The sequence below is a fragment of the Amphiura filiformis genome, chromosome 10 (assembly GCF_039555335.1).
Source record: "Amphiura filiformis chromosome 10, Afil_fr2py, whole genome shotgun sequence".
Lineage (NCBI taxonomy): Eukaryota > Metazoa > Echinodermata > Ophiuroidea > Amphilepidida > Amphiuridae > Amphiura > Amphiura filiformis.
In genome coordinates, this window is record NC_092637.1 from 16,357,606 (window position 1) to 16,379,051 (window position 21,446).

Consider the following 21,446-nt stretch of genomic DNA (forward strand, 5'->3'; position numbering starts at 1 on the left):
TTTAAGAACATTTCTGTGTTTGGTGGGTGCAAATATTTTAACATAATGTTATTTAAGTGTTGGCAAAATATTTGGCTAAAACTGTTTGCAAAAATAGTTTACAATAACATATCGAAAACATTTTAAAAATATTGTTGTAGTGTGTTTTCATACAAAAAGTTTTAAAACGATTTTATGACCTTTATATAACCCGACATTTTAATGTTATTAAAACGTTTTTACCTAAACCAAAACTCAAAATATAACTCATTTAAAACGTTTTAAAAACGTTTTTGTGTTTGCTAGATACATACCTCATGGAATCAGCCAAATTCTTTGTATTTGTAAGACAGTATAGGCCTACAGAGCGTTTTTTAATTAATATCATAATAATAATACGACATTAAAAAGTCTTTAAGGTGGTACTACACCCCCTGATAAATTTTGTGACTAATTTTGCATTTTCCTCAAAAATAACTACACATTGGTAACAAAAGTTATGTATAATTATATAGGGGCAAGGAATCCAATTACTTCACCGAATTTTCAGTGATTCAAGACAAGTGGTTCATACGTATGTTAAGAAATGAGGTACATTCTAGCAACACCTTACCGTCGATTTGGTTAAAAAAGGGGGTGAGACATGATCAATTCTGTTCAGACAGTGAAACCTAATGAGCACATTATAAAGGACTGATCACTTCACTTTTAAACTGTAGGCCCTATTTTTCTGAATGTGTTGATTGTTAGTCCGAAACTCCTGCAAAGCTATGGACATGGCATCTTACCTACTCCATTCTATAGTCTGCATTGTGTGTTTTCGCAGTCTTCAATCGTTTCGTTGAATCAAATAAAAAAGATAGAAAGTGCCTTCACTTTAGTTATGTGTCATTTTAATTATAATTAATAAAGGAAAACAATAATTTATTTTAGTGCATGTCAAAATATGGGGTACAAAAATGTACATTGTTCAATACAGGGGCGTAGCCAGCTTTCTTCGTCGGGGGGAGCAAAATAAATTTTCAGGGGCTCAGCTGAAAAAAAAAAAATCTTCACGCTTCCCAAAAAGGCTTTATTGGGACGATGTGTGATGACGCTATTTTTGCCCATGATCGGGATGAAAATGACTTTATTGCAATAACGTGCGCGCAAAAATATTGTATTTTACACTATTTTGGCCCATGATCGGAATTTTGATGGAAAATGGGCTCCTTGCCCTTTTTCTTTTCCTTTGCCCTTCAGATTTTCTCTTTCATTTTTGGTCAGAGGGACACTTTTTCTTTCATTTTTTGTCAGGCGGTGATGGAAGCGATATCGCCAATTTTGAGGTCGCCATTGGATTAAAGGGGCATTTCGTGATCCACAGCCTCATCCCCCCACTTTTCTCAAAAAAGTTGAGATTTTTATATCACTGGAAACCTCTGGCTACATAATGTTTATGTACAAAATATTTCTTGCAGATTAATTTGTTTTGCAAAGATATCGTGAAATTTGAATTTCGTTCTGGTGCACCAGAACGAAATTACAACGCATTGTCTATGGAGCAGTTTAATACACATAATCATGCATAACTCGCAAACGCAAAATCGGAATCAATTGAATTTTTGGGAATAGGCTTTTTTCGTGGATATGTACTGAAAAATGTCATAAAAAGAGGATGCTAGGATCACGAAATACTCCTTTAACACATAATCATGAAATCTTCACAAACAATTCTAAATTTGTTATGTGGTGTCAAAGCAAAATTATCTTACTCTAAAACCGTCGGGGTACGACAGTGTACCACACTGCAAGTAGGCCTATGTTAATTTTCCATTTGTATTAATTGCTAACCGTGTATTTTGAATGGGGCTGTCAGCCCTGTATCTTCGCCAGCCTCGTACGTCACGTGTTGCGCTTCCTACGCCGCCTGTTTTTTGTCAGGGGGGAAGTCTGCCCCCTCCCTCGCTGGCTACGCTACTACTGATATAGGTCTACATGTATTATATACGAGGGGGTATCAAAAAGTTTTAGAAATCGCCCAGAAGTGAAAGAGCTATATCAATGAAATCTTGTCAGTGCAATCACTGGTCCTTATGTACATTATGGTGCAAAAATGGTCTCATAAGTATGTTTACTTTTTTTACAGGTGGCACTAGATCCCAATAACCCGCTGCCCCAGTTACTGCGCATAAACTGCAAGATTGAGGAAATTGAGGCAAGCAGCATTATTAAGATCCTGCCTTTGAAGGGTTGCAGTGCCTAGAAAATTGATGATGAAATGAAAGTTATCTTTGGTGGTGATTGTGATAATGTCACTGTCGCTTTTTGGAAAAGGAATTTTTATTTCATCACAGATTTTCTGGGCACTGTAACCCTTAAAATGGAACTTAATCATGCTGCATGCCTCAATTTTCTCCATTTTGCTGGATATGCGGTTACATAGGCAGGTAGTGACATCTAGCTCCTGTAAAAAAAGTAAACATACTTATGAGACCATTTTTGCACCATAATGTACATAAGGACCAGTGATTGCACTGACAAAATTTCATTGATATAGCTCTTTCACTTCTTGGCGATTTCTAAAACTTTTTGATACCCCCTCGTACATTATACCCCTAAAAACTTCATTTTCCATCGGATTTTTCCCGTTGAAAAGACAAAACTGATGTTTAAGATAAGCTAAGACAGCAATAATTTCATCAATAACATTTTTGAGTCATTTTTATCCATACGATACAGGATAGGATACACTGTAACAACTGTGTTTAGAATCTAAACACTTTGCTAAACACTTTCTTAATGCTATCACTTCGTAAACACGTCCTATGGCTATAAACACTTGCCAGTTGTTTAGATGCGTGTTTAGCACTGAAACACTTGGTGTTTAGATATTAAATGTTTGGTATTTAGATGTGATTTGGTTTCAGCTCTAAACATTTTGTTATTTAGAGAATATGCCTCTAAACATCTGCTACGTTTAGGTATTAAACATCAGGGTGTTTAATACCTAAACATGGTGGGTGGCGATATTGCAGCAGGTCTCCAGATAAACTATGCCATAGTCTATTTTTGATGTTAATCATGATGAAAGCATTCAGTTGAACTCGAAATTATACTGATATTAATTACATCAAAATACTAGTATAAAATTGTTATGAAAAAGTTAATATAATTATATTAGTGACAGTAAAAGTAAAGTGTACGTAGGCTTATATTATTGAATGCAACATATAATGTCATAATTGTATTGGCACTTCAATACTGAACAATTCTGATTTTAGAATCTGCCAGTTTATTAATCGTGAAATTCAAGGTTAAAATAGACTATGGACTTTCAATTTTAAACGGAATTTTGAACGGGCAAAGTCCCTAACACTCACACTGTCAATCATAGGCCTACTTGTTTATCAATCAAATTAAACCGCAAGCAAATACAACACGCGTTCATGCAATTCCTGACGCGTTCATGCAATTACACAACACAAAGGCGGGGTACGGCCACATACTTGTGTACCATGTAGTTATTAATGGTAATGGCAGGTACCCGGAGGAAAACCATAACGAGATCGGGGCGACCAATCACAAGCCAGATCCATTTACAGATGCATTACATCATGGCCAATTTTAGTAGGCCAGATTTCCGACAATCTCATCCATAGAAGCTCATAGACAGCCGTGTTAAGCATCTCTGACCGCAATCCAAAGTCAGTAGTCCACTTGGGAAGCTAACAAACAGAGGGAGTAGGGTGACTGAAAAGAACAGATGTGAAAATCTATCAATTGTGCACACATTAATTAAATCAGAGTTTTAAGCTTTTATATCCAGAGTATGCACAATGGGCAAGTGGACTACGGGGTAGTCTAATCTCCAGATCTAGCTCCAGATTGTTGTTGGGCATCTACATTTGGCTTTTCTGTTCTTAAACCACACCTGAAATGATGGCGATGATGATGATGCCGGTGATGATGGTGATAATGATGATGCCGGTGATGATGGTGGTGATGATGATGGTGATAATGATGATGCCGGTGATGATGGTGGTGATGATGATGGTGATATTGATGAGGCCGGTGATTATGATGGTGATAATGATGATGCCGGTGATGATGGTGGTGATAATGATGATGCCGGTGATGATGGTGGTGATGATGATGGTGATAATGATGATGCCGGTGATGGTGGTGATGATGATGCCAGTGATGATGATGATTATGATGCCGGTGATGATGGTGGTAGGCTAACTGGTGATGGTCGTGATATGCTGAAAATAATTGGTCGTCATTGACCGTGAAAAAGTACCGGTAACTTTCTAGGCAAAAATTTGCAGTTACATTACTCGTCGATGGGTCGATAGACATCCCAATAAAGCGGACTTAGTCACCGGTCAGTTTCTACAGCATAGTTAACCATGGCTAACCATGGCTAACTATGGAAACATGTTAAAGGACATCAGGAAAATTTTCTAAGTTATTTATTTTGAGCTCTTTCGAGTATATCGACGAGTAATGGATATATTCTGTAGATTTAGGTTTTGTCTGTGACTGCTAATGTGAGGCCGTCGTAGGTCGTACGGGGCTCAAACTCGGTGGGTGGGTGTAGTTCTGTCCTGGCAAGAAGAAGTTTATGATCGTTAAGTCATCCGACCCCGGGGCCCCATCCAAGGGGTCATTTGAGGTCAAATGACTAAAAACTGTCATATGGGCATGAAACTAGGTCCTACAGGGCGGGCTCAAACTCGGTGGGTGGGTGTAGTTCTGTCCTGGCAAGAAGAAGTTTATGATCGTTAAGTCATCCGACCCCGGGGCCCCATCCAAGGGGTCATTTGAGGTCAAATGACTAAAAACTGTCATATGGGCATGAAACTAGGTCCTACGGGGCGGGCTCAAACTCGGTGGGTGGGTGTAGTTCTGTCCTGGCAAGAAGATGTTCATGTTCGTTATGTCATCCGACCCCGGCCCCCTCCCAGGGGTCATTTGAGGTCAAATGACTAAAAACTGTCATATGGGCATGAAACTAGGTCGTACGAGGCTCAAACTCGGTGGGTGGGTGTATAGTCCTGGCAAGAAGAAGTTTATGTTCGTTAAGTCATCCGACCCCGGGCCCCCTCCCAGGGGTCATTTGAGGTAAAATGACTAAAAACTGTCATATGGGCATAAAACTAGGTCGTACGGGGCTCAAACGCGGTGGGTGGGTGTATAGTTCTGTCCTGGCAAGAAGATGTTTATGTTCGTTTTAAAGTCATCTGACACCGGGGTCCCCTCCAAGGGGTCATCTGAGGTCAAATTACTAAAAAGTGTCGTATAGGCATGAAACTTGGTAGGTACAGTCAACATTTAAAACAACATTTTTGAAGGTCATTTTGGGGTCATCCAAGGTCACCACGGGTCATCTGAGGTCAAATTAGTAAAAACTCAGATGGACATGAAACATGGTGGGTACAGTCAACATTTAGAGTTATAAGTTTAGGTCATTTTGGGGTCATCCAAGGTTACCCAGGGGTCATCTGAGGTCAAATTACTAAAAACTGTCGTATGGGCATGAAACTTAGTGGGTACAGTCAACATTTAGAGCCAAATTTTTGGAAGGTCATTTTGGGGTCGCCAGGGGTCATGTGAGGTCAAATTAGTAAAACTGTCGTATGGGCATGTCACCATCAGCCTGGTAATCGCGCCCAGCCGAGAACCGCCAAATATGGTAACCGCCTAGTCTATTTTAAAACTGATGCATCAATGACTATGTTCATCATGTCATTATTGTATCATTCTCACATACATTAGGAAATGAATTTGGAGAATAGAGGCCTTGCATGTGACATATCATCCCGTAAATATGGCGGACTACTCAAATGCATTCAACAAAAGCATGATTGCAATCAAATAGGTTGATGACAACATTTGATTGAATGGACTGCACTCCGCCATAACTACGGTGAAGGACACCGGCTCAAATCCTTTGTTTGGAGCCAATCGATAATTTCATGCAGGGCCTCTATACTTTCTGTTAATAAAATACCATGCTGACCTCACACTCCAGTAATTTCAGATCATTGAGCTCAGTAATACATCAAAGAATGTCTTCCAATTCATGAAAACAAATAGATAATCTGAATATCGGATTAAAAGCTTGAGGCATTTCAATTGCAAGGCCCATTACTTATACACCAACAACAACATAGGCCTACAAGTGTATATAATGAAGCATGTGCACACATTCCCTCATTTCAAATATATAGTTTTGGTTTCTCTTTTGTTCAGAAACCAAAAATCAAGGGATTAAAAAGTAGAGCTGATCTGATCTGCAATCATAACACTATTATGCTGGGAGGACACAGTATAGGGTATATAACCAGAAGTATACAATAGCCTATTGTGCTAACATAATTATTATCATGATTGATATCGGAAATCTATCCCGCGGACGACAGTTGATGCTCTCTGTCGAAGGTAGGTGGCATATTACACTCACGAGTTCTAGGCCTAGAAATCATATACATGCGCGTATACTGAAGGATGGGGTGGGGTGGTGGTATTTTGTTGTTTGTATGAAACATAAACGATGCATGGAGATGATTTGATTATGAATTAGTTTATTATCCCAGGAAGCACAACCCATACCTCTTTAAGAGGGGGCTACCCTCCCTATATAACCACCTCTTTCCTAAATTACCCCTTTCCCCCTCCTCCTCCCCTACATTCGATATCTTCATCTCGAGCTCTCCTCCCCCTTCTCTTTCACTTCCAATGCTCTCTCTCATATGTTTCTCTCTCTCCCCGCCCATATCCCCCTTGCCCTTCAACCCCCCCCCACACACACACACCCCCCAATCTGCTCCCCTCTATCTTCTACTTTTGCAGTAAAAATTGCTTCAGTAAAAGTCATTAGGTTATTAGAGGTCATATAATGGCCTTCCATCGATTCTGGTACATGGGATTAAGGACATGAATCGATTTTGTTTATAGCGCCTATACAATTACAGTAGTGGCCCTTTTGTAATGTCGAATGCAAATATTTCGATGGTCTATATATTTTCACAGTGAAATCAGCTTAGGCTATTTCGTAGTCTCAAGCCAATGCTTTCAAACTAAATCAATGCTTTCAAATGTAGACTGTTTTGTTCGACTTCTCTGCTCGTGAATATTGCACTGCGAAATTTAAACATTTCTTTTGTATACTTAGATCAGGTAACTCGAAAATCCTGTAATTTTATTTGTCACACCACTTATAAGAAACTGAAACCAAAACCGAAACTACCTGTCACAAATGTTTAGTTTTAAACAAAAGGTAGAAACAAAGAGATCGATATCTTGTGATTCAAGTGGTTAGGCAGGACAATAGGAAACCACGTGACCAAAACCAAAACTAAAACTATATATTTGAAATGAGGCATTATCATGTTGTGGATGGTGAATCAAGCTGCAGTCCATGAAATACAGCAAGATAATGTAAGATAGTAAATGTAAACCTGTATTTTAGCTAGAGTATCTCGAGCTACTGCAGTCCCTACACATTCCCAAATGAATGCAGTGACCACTCATTCATGATGGACGTACTGATCATTATGTATGATTTAAACTCATAGGTGTTGTGCGATAAGTTTGGCAATTTGGGAGGGGGTGGGGTCATAATGACCCCATATGATTAGACGGGGGTAAAAGTAGCTCAAATACCACTTTCAAATATATCAAATTATTTAAATAAATAAATAAATAAATAAATAAACGAAAAAAATTGAACAAATTGTAGCGTAGCATTAAAATCATAACAACCATTGCTGACGGGCGGATTCGAACCAACGATATTGACATTAACAGTCTGATGATCTAACACTGAGCTATGCCATCATCTAGTAATGAGGGTCGAGTTGCCGCCTCGTGAAATAAATAAATATAAAATCTCAATTTTTAATTTAAATTTATTTGATAATTTTCTAACCTATATTTTCTTTAGAGCAGGGACAAATATTTCCCCTTTTATCCAATTTGGCCGCTAAATAAGAATCTACTTCTTTTATTACTGATTTAATTCCGCGATTTGTTCCATTAAGCAATATCAAAGATGGCTACACAAATGTAAACTTTGTTCAAAATTTAATAATAATTTGCAGATTTGGTTTAAAGCAGACCCTGGTTTAAAGCTGACTATAGTCATTGGGTGAACTGATGAAAAGGGGGCATTGGGCATGGGTGGCAGATTTGCCCCAAACTTCAGGGCCTATTATTTTAACAGGCATATGACCCGTACCAATATATGGGACGGTGCCCCCGGCGGACCGGACCCCCGGGCGAGCAGGAAATATATTTGTGCGTATTCCTAGCTACGCTTTATGCCAAAAATCGCATCTGTGCCAAAAATAGCTTGCCCACCCCTCCCTTTCAACCTGCCAAAAATCGCTTGTTCCCCAGTAAAATTGATCACCAAAAAATCATTTGTCCCATTTCATTCACTCCTCCCCTGGCCCACCCGGATGATGTGATGAGCCGGTGAAAAGAATTAAAGATGTATCATGCCCGGGTATCATGGTGTATGCATTGTGTGAAGCTGAGTTGCGGATAATAGAAAAGCCTCCCAATACACCACCCCACTCTTCTCTAGGCCCCTTTCCCATGACATCCACTGCTGAACATGCACTCACCCGGGGCACTCATCTAGACTAAATCCTCCAGTCTCGAATATACGCACGGCCGCTACACTGTGCTGTATGTTTGTCCGCCATTTTGCGAGTGAGAGGCCAGGGACTCAGGCTAGCACTCATCCCCAGGGGTAGGCATCAATGAAAATCAGAAGGGGGGATCAAACACATTTCAGTAAGGGAACAACCCAAAAGATCGATGACGTCCTATAAACGAAACTAGTTTCGTTTGGGGGGGGGGGGGGGCAGGGGCGTAACCAGACCTGACCTTTCGGGCTGAGACGAATATTTTGACCAAAAGTTGTAGTATTTTGCATGCGCGAGCGGCTTGCCGCGAAACGGGTTCCAGCTCCTGATTTTTGGCATATTAGAAGCTAAAAAATCGTAATTGTTTCAGAGTACAAAGTTCACAATGAAAGTAGTATAGATCTTCTTCCCTCTTTCTTTCCCTTTCTCTTCTCCCTTAACCTTCCCCTTGTCACTTCTCCCTTCCCCTTTTTTCTCCCTCTTTTTTCTTTTCTTCTTTCTCTTCTGGTCCTCTTCCCCCCCCCCCCTTTTCTCTTCTCCTCCCCCTTTTTTCTTCCCCCTTTTCCCCTTCCCAATTTTTTGCTCTTCTTCCCAGTTTTTTGTGTCCGGGGAGGGGGGTAAAATACTCGATTACGTTTGTAAAAAACATCGGTCTGAAGAGTGTAATTATTACGATTATTATGTCAAAATTTTCAACATTTTATTACGGTATTTTAAGCCTATACGTTTCTGGCAGAGTCGAGGGAGGGGCGTCGGCTCAGAAACAAAACTAGTTAGGGGTGGTGCAATAATTATGTGTACCCCCCGGGGGGTGAATTACAGGCCAAAAGGGGGCAAAGATTTTTTGGCAGGTCGAAAGGGGGGGTCAAGCGATTTTTGGCAGGGCGAAAGGGGGGGCAAGCAATTTTTGGCACAGATATTTTGGGCACCGTTTCTATATTACGCCCTAAAAAGGCGTAGGAAAACGTTACGAACACGTTCAAATATGCAAAATTTCCTGCTCGCTGCGCTGCATTATATGTTAAGACAATTTAAGGTTTTAAATTCGGGTTCCCCAAAATCTTGCATGTGTAAGGGGGGGGGGCAAAGATTTTTTGGCACGTCGAAAGGGGGGGGGGCAAAGGGTTTTTGGCACGGCCAAAGGGGGGCAAAAGTTTTTGGCACGGCCAAAGGGGGGCAAGCGATTTTGGCAGACCATTTTGAGAATTCACCCCGGGGTACACATAATTATTGTACCACCCCTTAACGGTACCGTACAGTTCCGTACGTTTGTAGGCAGCGCTCGAAATAAGGCGCGTCCTTGCGTCAAATACCGGTGAAAGTAGGCGCGGACCCGCAAATTTCCGACGGTACGGGTCCGCGTGACCCGTAAAAATTGAACCAAGCAAAGGGCAAAAAATCCTAGTTTGTTCCACTGAAAAATCCGATTCATATAATACGTACAGCTCCCTGAGTAGACTTTCATTTTAGTTTCCCATCAAGTTTTCAACCAGGATCGCCGCTAATTCTCATTCTTGAAATTTCAAAGGCAAGGGTCCGGGGTCGGACCCTTGAAAATTGGTGAGGACCCTTGACATTTCAAAGACAAGGGTCCGGAGGACCCTTGGTATTTTGTTATTATTTCGAGGCCTGTTTGTAGGACGTCATTGATCTTTTGGTTTGTTCCCTAAACGGGTGGACTAAAAAACCCCATTTAAGGCTTTAACTTTTCCAACCCGTCCCCCCATGTTGCTCACTTTCCAGGGCGGGCTATTAGTCGCACTCAGTTCGCTACTGTTCATAATTAATAATTGAACGACTTGGCATGATCGTGATGATTAATGGAAACCAGAACGACTGGAAAGACAGACAACGCCATCAATCAATTACCCAGAATGCATTTCCATGACCCTTTTTCCACTGGGTCGCAAAAGCGACAGGTAATCCTAAAATTATATGACAAATTATCAACCGTAATCACTAAACTTAGCTTATTTATTTCTTAAGTATCTTTATTTCCACTAAGAACTGATATTTAACTTAACATTTACCAGGATTTGGGGTCATAAAATTGTTTAATTCCTATCGAACTTTCCAATCAAAGTCACGAGTGATGTTCAGGCTCTGATCAAACCACGTCCAAAACACGACGGCACACCTGACACACTGCCATCATGGCCAGCCCATGTTGACGATTTATCCTCGAGCCGATGCCGATCAAGCAGTGTCTCTTGCCATGCTTGCTGTTGTTTCTTGATAATAAATAGCAGGGCTTCCAACCTATCGGAATTGCTTCGCATGAGTTTATCAAGGCGAATAGCTTGATTGACAGGCGGATACCTGGGCCTGGCTGTGCCTGGCCTGATCATGAATCCATGATCATTTAAATTAAAGTAAATTTTTTATTCCGTGGTCCGGGTACGCGCTGGTGAATTGCAATCGCGTAGAAGTGATAAGGTCGCCTACTACGCGCCGCGCTGACGACCAATGGGTCAATCGGCTTGTTGTCAAGTGCGTTGATCACCCAATGAGCGTGATTGTTTATTTCTTCTGCATGTACGCTCGTCTACGCTTGGCGCACAGCTTGTACCACGGTAGGTAGAATCATAAAATTTTGAACTTTAGAATTAAATGAAAGATGACAATTTTCTTTAAAAAATGATGGTTCAACCATGTCTGCAGGTTAAATAATTACAAAGTTATGACCAAAAGTATGTCGCCTTTTTATTGCCAAAATGAAATTGTGCATTGGCAATTGCAATGTTTTGGATCACAAAAAGTTTGTTGACCTCCTAATCATGGCTTGCCATATAGCATGATTCGACATATTCCCATTGAAACCTGTGCTAAATTTTAAACCATTTTAGCTAAAATCCGCTTTACTTTCATGATGTCCAGTTGCTTGTGTGTGGTTATTTAGGCATCTGTGAGTACACCCTGATATAAGAGATTTTACAACATGGGATTTTTGAAGAATAAAAATGAATGTTGAATTTTCCCCCGTACTTTTACACAGTAAAGTACACTGCCAAATTTTGCTCACATGGCATGCCATGATGATATATTTTAGTATGCTATAAAGGGCTCCCTCTATAATCAATGATGTGAACATATCTAACCACGGAAGTAATAAAAAATTAACTTTACCTGATCATGCTGATGAGAGTGAGAGGCTTCCGGGGGACATGTCATGGGGAGGCACACGAATATGCATGTATGTATGAAAGTGACGTACCTGTGACCATAACTTGCCACAGGCACAAGTGTACGAAAGTACAGTAAAATTAAGTATTTCTTGGCCCAAAACTGGAACACTAATGAACGCTAGTGGCTCCGCGATAAACACACACACGCACAGCGCGGTACAGAAGAACATGAGAAACCATACACGCGCCTTTACATTGACCCATTGTGTACACGCTTTACCATGTTTACACTAAAAAGTTAAAAACTTACCCCATTCGTGAAAAACTTATAAATTAATGATACAAACAAAGCATAAAATTTCACCATTTAAAGTTCAATTTTAAATTAATTTAATTACGGTAACTTGAAAATTGTGTGATCATGAGTTTTAAGCTGCAAAACTTACTTATGGACTGGGATTGGATGAACACGATTCCTTTTTCAGATTGAGGGTAGACCAGCGATCAAAATGCCAGCCCTCAAAAATGAAATTACAGGGGTGATTTTTTTAGTAGGAAGCATCTGAAAAGGAAACTTATTTTTTTAAAGCTCTTAATAAATAGGTAATTGGGCTAGCACCGAAATCTTGAAATGTTTCCCGAAAGTTAAATTACAGGGCCGATATGGCTTCAGCTGCCCGATCGATCGGGCAAGTCATTTTTGTCGGAGCCTGATTTCTAACGGGTCTTATTATTGTTTGTTTACTTGTAGAAGCAGCCATCATGGGCAAGTTTATGAAACCAGGCCGAGTGGTGCTAGTCTTAGCAGGAAGATTTGCTGGACGTAAAGCTGTTATTGTCAAGGTGAGGCGAGATAAAATTTTATTGGGTTGGTTTAAGGGGGGTACTACACCCCTAACTAATTTTGTGCCTATTTTTGCATTTTTCTCAAAAATTATAGCACATTGGTGACAAGTAAGATATTTGTATTATAGGGGCAAGGACTACAACTACTGTATTGAAAATTCAGCAACTCAAAGCAAGTAGTTATTGATTTATTGATCAAATATTGGTTTTCCCTCATTTTGACTGTAACTCCACAACTGTTGTCTGTGCTGAAATAAAATTTCCAGTGCAGTAATTGTAGTCCTTGCCCCTATAAGGCCCTTCGCACTTGATTATTAGTTTCCTGTTTAAGATTTTGAAAAAGGGACGAGGTGACTTTTAATTATTAATTATTAATTATCTTTTATTTTCTTTATTTGGTTTGAACTATTACAAGCAACTATCGACTTCGTTTTGACAAGGCGGGCATTTAATTATTTCACAACAATATTTGATTTTATAAAATAGTGAAGGTGGAGTTGTACTCTTTGTTCATTCATCATTATTGTTGATATTATTAAGGGCTGTGGTATGAGCGTTTGGACAGTATTTATTGTGGGACATTAGAGCACATCAGACATATCGAATTGCATTCTGAATCGAAGAATGTCATTCTGATATCAAATAATTTTGATTTTTGAAATTAGCAATTTAATACAAATTTTATATCAAATCATTAAAAATTGATATTTTTGATATTTAACAGTACTTGAAGTAAACTTTATAAATCTGATGAATTATACTTAAAGTGTATGTAGGTGGGATGAAAAGCCGATGATCAATTGAAAATTTTGACCTTTCGTATTGAAGATATGGATTTTTTTCACAAAACACTAAAAAAAATAGGTCTTTTTGGGAAAAAAATCCATATCTTCAATATGTAAGGTCAAAATTTTCAATTGACCGTCGGGCTTTTCCTCCCTGCTACATACACTTTAAGAATATGTCATTAGATTTATATAATTTACTTCGAGGACTGTTATATATCAAAATTTGAAAAATATCAAATTTTTATAATTTGTCATAAAATTTGTATTATATTGTGATTTTCAAAAATGAAAATTATTTGATATCAGAAAGACATTCTTCAGATTCAGAATGCAATTCGATAGGTCTGAGGTGCTCTCATGTCCCACAAAAAAATACTGTCGAAAACGCAATAAACGCTCATTTTAGATCCCTTAAAGTCAGAAAATGTCAAGTAGAAGTAGTTGAAAGTTATTTTAAAGGAGAAAATTGGAAATGAAAATAAAATAACTAATTATTTTGAGATTTTCAATTTTGGACGCGGGCGGTAAACAGGAAACTAATAATCAAGTGCGAAGGGCCTAATATACATATCTTACTTGTCCCCAATGCGCTATAAGTTTTGAGAAAAATGCAAAAATGGGCAGGCACAAAAGTGGCAGGGGTGTAGTACCCCCTTAAATTGTTAAAGTAAGTCAGTAGGCTGCATTGTTAAAACATGAAAATGTATGTGTTTAAAAAATATTGGCTATTAGTATAAAATGTACATGCAGCAAAAGGGCCTGAGAAAATGCCATCTTTCTTTTTACTGATTGTTTCTTCAATTCCTTTATTTTATTAACTTGCCTTTTTTAGGCCCATAGTATTCTTAAAATCCAATGAAATGAACTATATTTTGGTCTCTGATATATATGCAAATACATCTTTTGAGGTACCATTTTGTTTACAATTAATGTCTTGGCGGAGTATTTCTAGAAAGTTGACAATATTCCCTGAATGGGTAATTTTTAGGGATTTTTTAGAAAAAAGAAAAGAAAAAGGAATTTGACCTAGAAAATGGAAAACTTTACACTCTTTTGCTAACTGGTGAAAACGATACTTCTGCACTGAAGGCCATGGGTGTCTAAATACATTCAACTCGGGGAAACTAGAAATCTGTACCGTAATCTATTCCGCTGCATGTGTTATTATCAATATTGTAATATCATTTTGATGAAATTTATTACAATTTTTCTCCTTCAGAATCATGATGATGGTAGCACAGAGAAACCATACGGTCATGCACTAGTCGCTGGCATCGATCGCTACCCACGCAAAGTCACCAAGCGTATGAGCAAGAGGCGTATCAAGCAGCGCTCCAAACTGAAGGCGTTTGTCAAGGTCTTCAATTACAATCATCTTATGCCCACTAGGTAAGTGGCTGACCAAAAAACCATGAATGACAACTGCATGTTTTTTCGTTCTGGAGCTTTTATACTAAACTTGTAAGGTATGTTTTTGGTTGTATGAACTATATTGATGTACTAATAATTCGGTGCTCTACCAATAGCTTCCACATATTCAGCGAGAACTTGAGAGAGTATCTTTTTTCATGTCGTCTCGGCATTGACATTTTACAAAATGTTATGTTGATGTTTTAGAGCAAAGTTTGCCTATAATTAGCTAACCAAGCTAACATTAATACTGTTGTGCTAGTTATTGATGGCTGTGTTTACTTGTGAACTTCCATTGCTTAAAATACAGTGTCACCCTCTATCAATTTTTATGCGGCTCTATCTCTATCATCAACTGTAGGTGACTAGAGGTTGATTTCTCTAACATTTGCACCACAAACCCATCATAACTCTTAACATAGAAATCCTATGTGATAGTAAAGATGAGTTTGGACTTGGTTTAAAAAGGGCTTGTGATGCATTGTAAACGTAAGAGAAATCCACCCCTGGCTAGCCAGGGATAAAGTTTCTGGGTGGAAAACTTTGGTGTGCTGGTTCAGTTAACTCAACGATATCTCTTTATTTCCCATTTGTCCCATTGCAGGTACTCTGTTGATGTGAGCATTGACAAGGCTGTAGTAAACAAGGATGCTTTCAGAGATCCAACGAGGAGACGAAAGGCAAAGAGAGAGGTCAAAGAAAAATTCCTTGAAAGGTACGTTTATAGGTGTTAAATTGACGTGTGCAGTGTCCGAAATAAGGAAAATATGGAGGTTATCCCGAGGATAACTAAAGCATGAATTCTGCTTGTCCTCAATACATTTTGGTTGTCCCCAAAATGTGTCATACTTTTAGAGGTAAAATATAGTGGTTGTCCAGGGGATAAGTACATAGCTCAATATGGTTGTCCCCAGTGATTTTTGGACAAGAGGATAAGTGCTTATTTCGAACACTGGACGTGTGTGTAGTATTTTTCTGTGAGTCTGTGACGTCAATGTACAGTTCATTAGGTGTTGCTTCAAATGGCACAGATACGCGCCTGAATTTGCCCTGAATCATGTCATCATGTCACTGACTCACAGTTGCCAAGAGTAAAAATACTTCACTTACTGGTAGAAAAGAACGGCATTGTTTACATTTTGAGAGCATACACGTTGTAAACATTGAAGTGTGGTTCTGATTGGCGGATTACGAATCACAAAAAACAATCAGCGCAGAGCGGGGTTCATCAAAGCCTGGCGTTAGTCCATCATTAACAGGGCACGCACCATTTTTGTTGTCCGTTTGGTCAGTAATTTCAAACCAAACATAATTTTGCCGAGCGTAAAGACCCTTACTTACCGTGCCTTTTGTTTTCTTTCCTTTCTCATTTCAGATACAAGACCGGCAAGAACAAGTGGTTCTTCCAGAAGTTAAGATTCTAAACATCTGTACTATACCACAAACTTTATTGAAATATTCCACTCAACAGATAAACAAACTACAGTGATTGGTGGAGAGGCAAGATGGTCTTATTTCTGCCATATGACCAATTTATCTTGAAAAGAAAGAGAATTGTCATCAAGTTATAAAAACTTGCTGAGGTGAAGATAGGACTGCCTCTGTCATCATCTGAAACTTGGAACACTGCTTGCATATTGCTAAATACATAAATAGTATAACAATATCGAAATGAAAACTCAAAGCTCATTAAATAAGTAACTGGCACCATATTTGAGAGTCAATTTTGTATTTCTTTGATGTGTTTAGAACTGTAGTGGGTAATGATGTCAAAATCATAATGATCCTAAACTTGCAAGAGTTCAGGTGCTCTTTAAATGAAAAGCTTAAAACCGTGTTAAGTCCACTATCCCATGTTTCTGATTTCCCTGTGCGATATTTCAATGTGTTGTGAGGCTAGGTATTATAATTTCAGTTGGATGCACCATTACAAAGCAAACAGTGGATGGACGCACAGTAACAATACTGTGCAAGGCTTTTGTCTCCCAAATGAGAACAAAAGTCTGCATATTGTTATGCAGCATTGTTATGGTAAATAATAGCTTGTTGATGGTACAACTCATTGTTGCTAATGTCAAACTTGTCAAAAGTAATTATGATTGTATCTTACAAGTAAATGAGACACATGGGGATGTGGATTTAACACAGATTGGAAATAAGCTCTTTAAATACAGACCGTAAAATAATTAAGGTACCAGTTATGTTTACCCCTGTATATCCAAAACAGACTAATAATGGGGGGTCACATCATTCTTTTATCTACAATATAAATGTTTGGCATTAAGTTTTTCAGAAGCATCTTGCAAAATGATGAAGATAGCAATTTAAATGGTTCAAATTGGATAAAGCGTTTTCGAGTTACGCCAATTTAAAAGTTCCGAAAAATGGCTGTTTTTCAGCATGCATGCATGATTTTGATAAAAACGCATGTTTTCGACAAATATGGCATGTTTGAAGACTAAAAAATCAAAATTATATGCTTCCTATGTCCGATTTTCACTAAAGTTGCTGTATAACTGAGTCTTTCAACATAGATATGTCAAGAGGTACATCATTTGCTTCAGTTTTTGAAAAAGATTACTCCAAATATGGACTAAAACACCAAAATCAAGGATCGTCGCACTCTCATTTTAACCCCTTGCAGAATAAAATTGCAGATTTACGACAATCTCAGATTAAAAATATGAATTGTGAATGGCTGCATTTACACTAAGCCAACTCTAACCCTTGGGTTGAAACACAAAACAACAACAAAAGCTTCATGTGCATCAAAATATTGTGAGAAATTGCCTCCAAAGTGGGAAAAATCTAGAAAATCAAGGAAATTGCCGCTCAATGTAAAAAAGTGCTACAGAATGAAACAGCAAGTTACGGACACCCTCGGAATAAAAATATCAACTTTGTACATCCATATTCAAGGTAAAACAACTCTAGGACTTCAAGTTGGACCACTGCAGTAGATAAAAACAACAAGTTGGTCATAATATGTTGATAACTACACTCCAGAAATGGAAAAATATGAAAACTTCACAAGTAAGGTCAACAATTTCTATGGGAAAATACACAGGAAAATGGCCAAAAAACAAATGTTTCAATATATTGCCATTTTTTAACCCAACATCCTAGAAATTTCTTGTTTACGTCAAAAGAAAGATATTTTTGTGGAGATTCAGGAAAAAGGAGTCTCAATTTGAATGCACATGTGGCACACAGTAGGGTAACTCATCATCTACAGTCATCATATCAAAATTTCACCCTTGGACAGCGTTTCCTATGGGAAAATACACACGTTTCGGGCAAAAAAACATCAAATTTTCAAATTTATCGAAGAAAAAAAACAAGTTGTGCCAAAATAAAGATACATTTCTCATGGTTCAGAAAAAGTAACTTTAAAATTCACTACATCGTAGGCACCGGGTCGAAAAACTCACTTTCTAAAGGCAATTTCTTAATTTCTTCTGGATCCAGACACTGGTCTTTGCTGATAAATAATCTGGTGCTTTCACAGAGCCGCCGTGTAAAATTCAAAAGGTCAATAGACCTAAAAATATTTGTTTTGTAACTACACATATACTAAATAAATATTTGAAAATGTTTAGGTCTCTATGAAGAAAACAATTTGATATTTTTTTATGCTCAAAACATGCCATTGTTCATTTATGGGTCGTATGCAGACACCTAATGAGCTAATGTGTGACCCCCCTACTAATATGTCATGAAAAACTGGCTTTTTTTTCGACGGGAATAAGTTATGATGCAATGTTATCAGTTTCGCCGTCGAGCCATGATTAAAGGAGGAAATAGGAAAAGTGATCCAGCCCGGATATTGAACCCAGGACTCATAAACCAGAGGTCCTGGGTTCGATTCCTGGGCGGGATCACTTTTCCTATTTCCTCCTTTAATCATTGCTCGACAGTGAAATTGATAAAATTGCATCATAGTATTAGGTCTTATAAAAAGAATGCCTGGACCAGGAGCTAAAATGAGCTCCTGATCCCAAAGATGGCTCCTGGTCCTATAGCTTGTAGTGTAAAATATTGGATACACCAGGAGCCAAAACTGGGCAACCATGGGGTTAAAAAAGCCTGGGTGTCTGGTTAATATAAGCCCTGCATAGTATACTAATGTCAAAATTAAATCAAGCAGCCAGTACATGTACCCTTTAGCTCTAATTTAAGACCTCATTTGTTGAAATTAGTTGAGAAAGAAACAGTGATCTAAAACCAGAGGAAGGAACAAAAAAGTTGCAACTTTTTTGTTCTAAACAATGGAAAGCGCAGCTTCAGTTTTAATGTGTTAATCAATGGAATGCACAAAGTTCTTGTTCGAGAATGCTTTGTGTACTAATCAATCATGTAATGGCGCAAACTGCAACTTTTGAACTTGCATCTTCCTTGGGTTTTTGGATCATTGTGTCTTGATTTCCTGAATGTTTTCAATGAATGAGGTCTTAAATCTGAACTAAAAGATGCAGCTATTGGCTACTGTAGAGCCGTTATCTGTCTTTGTTTTGGATATACAACAGTGGTGTGATTAGTTCTGATTTCCTGGATTTTTTTTAGCCAAAATTTTATTTTAAACAATTTTATTGATTTTCAGCCTGTTTTTTGGGCATTTTAGCCCAATTTTACTGGTTTCAGGATTTTCTAATACTCCCAGGATATTTCACAAGCTTTGAATCACACCCTGATACAGGGGTAAACAATAACTGGTACCTTATTGTTTTGCAGTCCATAGTTGGACACACGCTTATTGTTTTGCAGTCCATAGTTGGACACACGCTTATTGTTTTGCAGTCCGTAGTTGGACACACGCTTATTGTTTTGCAGTCTGTAGTTGGACACGTGACAGCTAGATTATGTACAAAGGTACTCTACAGGGTGCAAGATTCTGAAAACAAAGCTCCCTGGCCCAAAACCTTGTTTTTTTTTGGCCTCCACCCCAGGGCGATTTAAATTTGGAAAGACAGCTATAGAGGCCTTGCATGTGACATATCATCCCGTAAATATGGCGGACTACTCAAATGCATTCAACAAAAGCATGATTGCAATCTACCGCGACAGTTAGTCTCACACACATAACCCTGCACTACGATCAAATAGGTTGATGACAACATTTGATTGAATGGACTGCACTCCGCCATAACTACGGTGAAGGACACCGGCTCAAATCCTTTGTTTGGAGCCAATCGATAATTTCATGCAGGGCCTCGATTGAATGAGTGGTAAACAAACATAACCTCAAATGGTAAACAATTAACCTCAGTATGTGACCTTGGATACGACCAACTTACAAAGGTACTCATAATGCAGCTACGACCCACGTGCATTTAAACTGTTCACAGGGAGACCAAATTTTAACCAAAAGTTGTAAATAACACAAGCTGACCTCAAATGACCGTTGGCCTCAGTATGACCTTGAACACCACCAATAGCTGAGGGTTCCCATAATGACCCAATTTTGGTAATTTGGTTGCATTTGGATTGTTCATATGAGACCAAATTTTAACCAGAAGTTAATGGTACGGTAATTAACCTGTTGACTTTAAATGACCTTTGACCTTAGTATGCCCTTGGAACATACCACCAATAAATTCGTGTTCCCATTCGCTGGCGTAGTGCATGTTAGAATATGATCGTTGCTAGGTCAACTGGCTCACGCTTCCTTTGTTACGAACCACTGATCGAAATGATCACAACACAAAGCCTATGGCATAATTCTGAACAGGAGTATGAGCCCAGGCTTGAACCAGTAACTAATGGTTACTAACATGTACTACGGCAGCGAGTAGTGCAGCTTTGACCCGTTTGGTTGCAACAGGATTGAACTGTTCATAAGACAAAATTTTAATTTTTCGAGTTGACTTCAAATGACTTTTGACCTCAGTAATTTGACCTTGAACACCTTCCAAAACAAAAGTAGCCAGAGCTTCTGACCGTGGCCCACCTATCCTGAAAATTAAGTCAATCCGCCTATCCATTCACGAGATACAGCATCAGGAGACCTGTACATATGGAAGTACGGACAGATAATGCAAAAACAGTATGCCTCGAGGTGGAGGCATGAAAAATATATGCCAATGGTCTGGACTTAACCCAATTGGTTTTTTTTTTCCAAAAATTTTACAATGCACAGTGCGCATTTCTATATCGTAAATCCTTCCTTTTTCTGAATCCTTATGAAGAGAGACATACATTGGTAAGGTTTTAAACAAGATTTGCCCAAATTTGAAATTTCACCCCCTGCATATTAAGCGGTTATTTTGGTTTTATTGGGCACTGTTCCACTATGATTTTCCTGTACTTTTGATGTTTTTGTGTGAGCTCTTGGGAGATGGATGCATGTGAAATGGATTCTATTGCAATTAGTGGTGGGTGATTTTTTTAATTTAACCGTTCGAGCTAAATGTGGCAACGTAAATAATTCAGCAAAAGGGAAGATTCACATCTCAGATTTGGGCATTATGTATCATGGTTATTGTTTACGAGGAAATTGACCAATTTCAGGAAATTTTGAAAATTGATCGATTTCAGGAAATATTTGCTTTTTTTACCCTTCTTGTGCAAAACAGGTTAAAGTGCCTTTTCAGGATTTTTCAGGAAATTTTGACAACACTAATTGGCCTATCCGACAAAAAAAAATAAGGCTGCACAATCTG

The 21,446-nt window shown here is 38.6% G+C and overlaps 1 protein-coding gene across 1 annotated transcript; it reads left to right on the top strand.

Annotated features, from left to right (window-relative positions):
- The first annotated feature begins 10,443 nt into the window (after positions 1–10,443).
- LOC140162561 (large ribosomal subunit protein eL27-like) lies at positions 10,444–16,499 on the top strand. Its single transcript, XM_072185817.1, has 5 exons — positions 10,444–10,537; positions 12,495–12,586; positions 14,597–14,766; positions 15,392–15,502; positions 16,163–16,499. The coding sequence occupies exons 2-5, from the start codon at positions 12,506–12,508 to the stop codon at positions 16,209–16,211; spliced, it is 411 nt and encodes a 136-aa protein (XP_072041918.1). The 5' UTR covers positions 10,444–10,537; positions 12,495–12,505; the 3' UTR covers positions 16,212–16,499.
- Positions 16,500–21,446: the final 4,947 nt, after the last annotated feature.